This window comes from Eutrema salsugineum, unplaced genomic scaffold, assembly GCF_000478725.1.
Source record: "Eutrema salsugineum unplaced genomic scaffold, Eutsalg1_0 scaffold_6, whole genome shotgun sequence".
Lineage (NCBI taxonomy): Eukaryota > Viridiplantae > Streptophyta > Magnoliopsida > Brassicales > Brassicaceae > Eutrema > Eutrema salsugineum.
Genome location: NW_006256547.1, coordinates 14,537,243 through 14,546,304, shown reverse-complemented (window position 1 = coordinate 14,546,304; position 9,062 = coordinate 14,537,243). Strand labels below are relative to the sequence as shown.

The 9,062-nt window shown below is 31.5% G+C and overlaps 1 protein-coding gene across 1 annotated transcript; it reads left to right on the top strand.

Annotated features, from left to right (window-relative positions):
• Positions 1–3,410: 3,410 nt before the first annotated feature.
• Positions 3,411–4,424, top strand: LOC18013502 (non-specific lipid-transfer protein-like protein At2g13820). The gene is made up of 3 exons (XM_006395968.2): positions 3,411–3,765; positions 3,876–3,920; positions 4,159–4,424. Exons 1-3 carry the CDS (start codon positions 3,411–3,413, stop codon positions 4,422–4,424), a joined length of 666 nt encoding a protein of 221 aa, XP_006396030.1.
• The last annotated feature ends 4,638 nt before the right edge of the window (positions 4,425–9,062 follow it).

Genomic DNA, 9,062 nt, shown 5'->3' with positions numbered 1-9,062 from the left:
CCAGAACAGGTGGAATCATTGGATTTGGAGTTGTGAGCTGAGAGTTAAGCTTGGAAGATACACCTGTCTTGCTACAGTTTCGAGACCAATTCGATGAGTCACAAAGATTGCGTGGGACAATGCCTTTCCAGTCTAATTCAGTTGCCGGGACCTTCATCAAGATTCAAATTCTTTGCGTTCTCTTTCCATAACATCTGAGATCATCCAGTTTGAAGCTATGTGCTGAAATATACTGTCTCCGGAGTGAACACTGGTCCAAGAGCTTCTTTTTATCGTTTCAATGAGCTGCAGAGATGAGCCGTCCAGGGAACCTTCCTTGGCTGAAGGTTTCTTCACCAAAGTTTGCGATATTTGAGTGCTCTTTCCACTGAAGTTAGAATCAAGCCATTTGGATCCATATCCTGGAAGTTACGCTCCCCCGAATGCGAAGTGGTCCGAAGAGATTTGGATTATGCGAGTTGGCCGAGCAAAGAACTAAACCGCAGAAAGACTCACGGTTTACACCGCCTTGGGCCTGCGACTTGGGACTAAAGATTACCAACTCACACACATATTCTCTCCAGAATTCGTCTTGGTTGTGCGATTTGAAGAGAAGGAAGCTTGAAAAGCACAAACACTCGATGTTTACACCTTGATAGGCATGCGGCTGAGGCTGAAGGATTTTAGGCGCACAAGACTAGTTTCATGGCTGTGCGACTTGGGCCTGCGAGATGGGAAACACTTGACCAAGTTGCACACTTAGCACATTGCCCATTTGAAGCCGGTTCAGTACCCAGTTTGGGCTGACCCGGTCCAAGACCCTTAGTATAAATAGTTTTTGGGAGAAAAACCCTAGACATCTTACCTTTTATCTTTCATTCTCTCTTAGTTTTCTTTCCTTTGGAGTGTAAAAACGAGTTTGATCAAGAGATATCTGAGGGATTTAATCATCTTAAAGCTGTTTCTTATCATCTCATCTTTTTATCCTTGCTTCTAATCATGTTTAACACCATCTCTTGCAAAAGATTAGATGTGTTAAGTATGATTAGTGAGTAGTCTTCTTTTAAGCTTCTAGGTGTGTAGATTAGGGTGCTTAGATGTAGATTAATGATTGTTTAAGCTTAGATTCTCTTCTCCTTTCCTTAGTTAGCTGATCCCAATGCTAGATCCTTGCACATCACTTGGGTCTAGAATCTGGGTCTTTCATGCACCAAAAGTGTTTGATGAAATGCCTGAATGAAAGCTAACTAAGGGTTTATGCATTAATGCCATGATGATGTTTGTTAATTGCATAAATGACATATTAGAGTTGATTCTTAATGCTTACTAGTTCATATTTCACAAATGAGAATTTGTTTTGAAAATGGATTAGTATAGAGATTAATACCTTCATGAGAGGATTAGTCTAGCTTTAAACTCTAAGTTGATTGGATTAGAGATCATGTGATTGCTTGCTATGTCTTTCTGTGTATGATTCAGTCTTTCTTAGCTCTTATTTTGATGCACAAAGAGGCTGTCTGGTCATTTTAGACTTGGAACCTTATGCTTGTTGATTGCTTATTCATCTAATGGAAATTAGTCTTGATTTGGTAATTAACAAAGGGATTTTTGTCATGAGAATGAATTAATCTGATTTGGAAGTCTAGACTAAAGAATTGCAAGTGTTGCATTGTTTGCTTAGCATCCTGAATTCACATTTAAAGCACCCTGATCAATGATCACATCTAGAGGTTTAGCTTTCTCTTATTTTGAATTTGAGTCTTTGTTTTGTTTGTCTTGTTTGCTTGTTTAATTCTTAATTACTGCTTGTTCTTGTTTGTTTTATTTTAAGTTTTAGATCACTTAATCACCAACCTGTTTCATTAGACTTGGATTAAGAATTGATCCTCATAGTCTTAGTGTCTAGATAATCTCCATTTAGATTGACCCTCAAGTGCTACAACACAAGAGGTTAATTGACCTTAGTAGGCTAAAAAACCTACTATCAGGGCATCCAAACAGACAATTGATGCATGCTCTGCAACAACAACCCGGAATCTCAAGATTACCTCTTTTTTGTTCCATTCTCTGCATCTATCTGGGCGTGATTCTCCAATAAGCTTTCTCTGAGAGGCTCTAGCTATTCATGGACTGAGGTTACAAATAAACTCCTTGCACTCCGTGGAAATAAGCATCGCAGATATATCTCCTTCTTAGCATGGCAAGCGACGATCTATGAATTATGGAGAGGAACTATCACCTCCATCAACAATGGTGTAGGACTGACGAGGAAATCATCAGACTGATAGAAGGCATCATCAAGAATCACGTTTCAGCATTCCGAGATCAGAATCTTATTGTGGCAAGCGAAGTCATGCAACTATGGTTTTCTCTAAGATGAAGATCTGGTTCAATCCAAACGACTAGGGTTTCCTTCAAAGAGAACTAGGAAAGTTTTAGTTCCTTCTTGTTCTGGGTTGCATCTATATGGGTTTTTTCCTATTATATATTCCTATGGGTTCATTGAGTTCTTTATATATGGGTTTGGGTTCTTACTTATCACTAAAGTTGGTTTTTTTGTAAAACAATGTTGAACACTTTTGCTTCATTTAAATATATTCAAAAATGGTTCATTATATATATATATATATATATATATGAAAACCAAAAAGGTCCTAAATCCTCACTTTCTTCCAAGTTATATATTTATAAGATTTAAGCATAAAAGAAACAATACAGTATGCAGTAATACTTTTTAGGTCTACAATATAAACACAACTCTGCTTTCATACTTAAGGTAGTGTGATTTTGCTCGATTGAATGCAAAGTTAAAAACAAATTATGTTAGCCAAGTTTCTCAAAAAAATATGTTAGTCCAGCTTTTTTTTATAGGTGGTGAGTTCAAATCACTAACAATGTTTTTTTTATATTTTTAAGGGGTTAACATTTTTTCTGTTTCCAACTTGAAAATTTTCAGAACCGGTTCTGAGAGAAAGTCACCGCAATGCAGCTCTGATATATATAACTTAACATTAAAATATTTTTATTTCTCATTGCCTTTTGCCACGAAATTTGTTAAAATATATTTACATTATTGTTTTTATCTTAATCTGTTATTTAATTATTCATTATATTTATGAATTCATTTTTAAATATAGAAGGACACCAACGGTTTTGAGAAATAAAGAAAAAATAATTACACAAATTTGAAACGAAAAAAAATGATAAAATATATTTTGAAAAATCTAATATAACTGTCTAATAGATATATGCAAATCAGTAACAAATCTAAATTTAATTGCTAAATAATAAAACTGAACGAAAAAATAAATAATATTCGATCCTATGAAAGCACAACTAGTTCAGCCTATATATCTCACTACAAGCCTCTAAGCCCCCAGAGAACCTAATAGAGAGAAGAAGAAAATCACTACTTAAAACAAACAAACAAGATGAAGACATCGTGCATTCTATGTATTGCATTGGTTTTAGTATCTTTATGCCATGCATACGAGTTTGTATCACCGTCACAGCCACCGGTTTCATCTCCAACAACGGCACCATCAAACACAGACTGTTCCACCGTAATTTACAGCATGTTGGATTGTCTCTCGTTCTTGTCCGTCGGATCAACGGCTCTTAGCCCCACCAAACCATGTTGTGACGGGGTCGAAACTGTTCTTGACTATAACCCTAATTGTCTTTGTGTTGGGTTGGAGAGCAGTCGTGAAATGGGAATTGAGTTAATTAACAGTAGAGCGCTTGCCATGCCATCTATTTGTAACATCCACATTAATCCTCATTGTGGTATTATTCCTTTTTTCCTTTCGTCTCATAATTTATTTATTCTTTTCGTAATGTGAATTATAATGTGAATTATAATGTAAATGATTTCGAATAATATTTTTATAATGTAGATGTTGCATCAAGTCCGACTGCATCAACACCAGCTGCGTCTACGAGTAAGTTTTTAGTTCGTCATATAAATAAAAGTTTGCTTTCTATTTAATGCAAATCGGCATTTAATATTATTAATTAATCAGAAAATGGATCTTGAAAGCTTTCTCACTCTCACATGTATTTTATATTTTAATATAAATGTTTTATATGTATTTTGTATTTTTCTGTTTTTACTGTTGTTTTAATATATTATTTATTCTATATTATTGTTGTTTTATATGTACTATATATTATATGTAGTTTCTTCGCCGGCAAAGCCACCTATGACTTCATCATCTTCCACTTCATCACCGGCAATTACCACTCCACCACCGACTGTTCCACCTTCAATACCATTGGTTACCCATTCATCATCGGCCATAATTGCTTCATCGCCGGCGATTGCGGCTCCGTCATCAGCTATAACGGCTCCATCACCGTCGAAGTCTAGTACCGGCAACTTGATAGTATCGAAACTATTCCTAGCCGCCGTGATAGTTTCTTCTTTTGCTTCCATCTTATCTTAGTTTTGTGTCCTTTTATTTGGTGTTTTTTTTAAAATAGTTTAGTCGAAACTTCTTCATTTATAATTCTATTGAATTTGGAGAAATAATTTGTAGTGGTTGTATCGTCTTGAATACCAATGACGATTAGTTTGTTGTTTTTATTTGCTCAATTTGAATTCTTGTTACACAAGGATTGATCGTACTTATCGTATTAGCATCCATTAATTTGGGCCTAGCCCAAATAGCCCACTGCCAAAAACTTAAACCTTATCAATCAAATATTGGAAACTGATAAAATCAAACTCATAAATTTATAACTACCGAAATGTTCGATTCTCCATAAACATTAATATAATGATTCCTTTGATTTATGTACAAAATTTTGTAACTTCTTTGTAACCATTAAAGCAGAAAATGAGTCATATTTAACTGACATTCAGAAACCAAAAAATTACATCATTGGTTTTATAGTGGGCATTATCATATTAGAGATTTTATTTCCATTGGATCTGAAAAAATATAGTTTTTAGCAAATTTCAGCTTCTTCGATGTTATCTGTTGAAGATCTTGAAACAGAAGATTTAAAACAGACCTGTGAGATTAGATAAAGTTAAACAGATATTAAAACAGTTTTCTCATTTATTTTCTATAAAACTGGTTTTAGTTATCAATCCTAAATAGAAAATCCTGATTCAGTTATTTTATTATTATTTGATAGGTTTTACTTTTAAGCAAACAGAATCAGATCTAGAGGGGAAAAATGGACCTAAATAAAAAACATTATCTAAATAACACATCTGATTTTCTTTTTTGTGTGGTACGTAGAATAGAAACAATATGATTCTTCTTTATAATTTTCAACCAAGCATATCAGATTTTTTTGTTCTTTTTGATAGTGTGAAATACATAAACTAGAAACTCATCTATAAATTTACAATGACAGAACTTTGATATTTTATTAATTTATAGACTTATTAATTTGATAATTTTGACTAAAAATTTTATAATAATAATTTTTCTTGTTTAAGTCATAATCTTCTACACTTTCTTTTATATTTTTTTTTTCAACAAGATCATTAATTTTCTCCAGTTTAGAAAACATTATGGTTACTAAACTTAATATTGATGATAATGTTAAATAATCAACTATCGATTCTAACACTTATTATAATTTTGGACAAGATTGAACCTATGCATCTTCATGGGATCAATTTTTTTTTTTAATATAAATTCTGATTCCATAATTTAGTGTTTACGATTAAAGTTGAATTTGTAATTTCGAAATGTGAAAAACGAAATCCATATTTAAAAACAAAAAATATAAACTATTTAACAACTTTCCTATATTTTGGAAACAAACAATAGTTGGTGAAGATTAAAATATTTTTGATCGATAATAAGTTAAAATTAAACAAATTAAAAATAGATTAAAAAATTAGATAAGCTTAAAAACTAATTTGACGTAAATTAGTTGAGCATCTCCAAAGTAAGTGTGAAGTTTTTAACATTTAAATAGATTTTGCACCCACACTACACAACGCGTGGGTAGTTTTTAAATGATATCATATTAATAAAAATCATATTTAAGCAGTTATATTTATTTAGATCTTAATTTTTGTAATAAAATTTATCAAAAATAATTCAGTTTTAATCTCAAAATTTATATATAGATTTGAGGTTTTAACGATCTTGTTTGAATTTATATATGTGTCATTTTTAAAATATATTATTTTATCAAACACTTAACATTTTGTATACCAAAACCAACAGAAAATATAACAAACTAATTAAATAGTACTTAATTAGTATTAACACGAAGATAAAGTATACATCACATAATAGTCAAGAAAATAAGTTTTTTTTTCATCAGCTGCATCCTTGTTATGTATGTTTTTATGAAAAAAATGATAAAGTTAAAAATTATCTCTTTCCTTAGCTAGTTTAGTCGATACAATTTTTTGATTTATTCTAAATTAAAAATAAACTTATAAACATAATTTTTGCTTTCATATATTTTAAAAAGTAAATAAATATAAAATAAAATTTGAAACTACTTTAAATCACAAAGATGGATGAATTCCATATAAATTTTGTCAATCTTATCTTAAATTGGTAAATAAAAATATTTTGTTGAATAACATATTGTGTGTGATAATTTGGATTTTTATTGACAACCAAGAAAGACAAAAAAATTCTCTAAAGTTTACTGTTTTAACAAGTACAAATTATACTTGATAATTAAATTAATTTTTGGTATATATTAAAATAGATTTCACAAATTTACTGTCACATTTAAATTATGTTTAAACCACTTACTATCTCTACATATATACTAATATATGTGTTGTTTTTATGTTGTAGTAAATATTATTTTAATTTTTTTTTTTAACATCACAAACTTGCATTAAACTGAAAATGTGTTGTCCTCATGGAGGATCGATACAAGAAAGTAAGGAACATAAAAATAAAATACAGATGGAATACTTAAATCTATTTCCTTGACTAATTTATCTGCAACTTGATTGTTTGCTCGTGGAGTCCAAACCAGCTTTGCGTCCACAAATCTATCCTTCCAGAATCTGATCTCACGAACCCAATTATGCAGAGAAAAATTCATTTCTTCTCCATTAATTAACTGGCTCACCATTTTGTTATCTCCTTCAAATATAACATGACGATGTCCTTTGATCCATGTTTGCTGTAAAGCCACCAAAAGAGCATGTAACTCAGCCTCCAAAGCTGAATGACACGTTGTTCCCATGCTCTGACCTGCTCCCATATATGTGCCTTTTGAATCACGTAATATCCATGCCATCTTTGATCGATTGGTGTGCGGAGAGAAGCCCCCGTCATAATTGCATTTTATATAACTTTCCTTTGGTCGTTGCCACCTTGATCGTAATCCCTGTTGTTGTCTGATATTACTTTTATTTCCTTCTACCTGGCACACTGAGACCCATTCTTGTGCATCCTGTCTCGCAGCAGATACATCTTTCCTCCAATTGCTCCTCTGTTTTTGATAAACTAACAAATTCCTGCTTTTCCAGATTCTCCATAGAGTCCATAATGGAAGTTGTTTATGGAACAAGGAAAGGTTGGGATTATTATGACAATCCAGTAATCCTTGAAATTTGGCTTCAAAGTTAGCTCCTGGATTAATAAAGATTCCATGTGGAATCCGTACTCCTCTCCAGATTGATTGCGCATGAGGGCATGAGAAAAATAAATGTTCTAAAGATTCCTCATCTCCACAACATCTATGACATTGTGAGTTACGGGATATACCTCTGTGTTTGAGAATAGTTCCAACAGGCATGGCTTTAGACAATAATCGCCATAGAAAATGCTTGAGTTTTGGTGCTGTTTTCAACTTCCAAATGGCTTCTTTAAAAGCTAATAATCCTGGAGGTGGATCGACATTATTCTCTTGTTGTTCTGGGAGATGCTTTGCTAGCCAATATCCAGATTTCACTGTGTAGATACCAGACTTTGTGTAGTGCCAGCCAAGCAAATCCCTAGATGGTATTGGACTTAGTCTAATATTGAGAATATGTTGTATATCCTCCGGATTCACCATAGCCGCCAGTAAATCTTGATTCCAGGTGTGATTTTCTTCATTAATTAGGCTTTTAACACGGTAGTTATCAGGAGCAATTCCTTGCAATGGTCTTGCTGCACGGGGTGGATGACTCGGAATCCACAAGTCGGTAAAAGCATTCACCTCATTACCGTCTCCAATTAAGTATCGCATCCCTTTCTTAAGCAGATCTCGTCCCTCCAATAAAGACTTCCAGATAAATGATGGTTTGTAACCATTCCCTGCTTCAAGAATATATGTTTCCGGAAAATACCGCCCATGGAGAAGACGAGACACAAGACTTCGTGGCTGTTGTAGAATACGCCAAACTTGCTTTCCAAATATTATTTTAATTTATTTTATAATTTCGACTCGTATAAATATTTTAAAATTATTTTAATGCTTGTATATGTTAGTATACAAAAAAAAAGAATTAAAAACTATAAAAAATAATCAATGACTAATTAATAAAAATAGTATTGACACGAAAAATTAGTATATGTTTCTTCTCTAATGAAAGAAAATAAAAAGTTTTCATCATCTTCAATTCCATTCTTTTATATCAGTTTTATAAGAAAACCGAAAAAATGTTAAATTTTACTTTCCGTTCTTAATTGATTGCATATTATTTTATATCTAAGTAATTGGTATTTTGTTTAAGAAATATTTTAGTTTTTAATATTATTTTAGTTTTTGTTGTTAATAGAAATTATATATATATATATAATTTTCTTATTCTTATATATATATATTATTAACAATAATATTATTTTTGGAAAATTTCTTAATTTTGATTGTTGATATGGACCAAAAGAATTAATAAATTTAGTCGATACAAATTTTTGATTTATTCTAAATTAAAAATAAATTAATAAACATAATTTTTGCTTTTATAAATTTAAAACCATGACAGAAAATAAATATAAAACAAAATTTGAAATTAATTTCAAATCACAAAGATCGATGAATTCAATATAATTTTTTTGTCAAAATTAGCTTAGATTGGTAAATATAAAGCTTTTGTCTAGTAAGATAAGGTGTGTAATAACTTCTAAATATATTTTTATTGACAACTAAGAAAA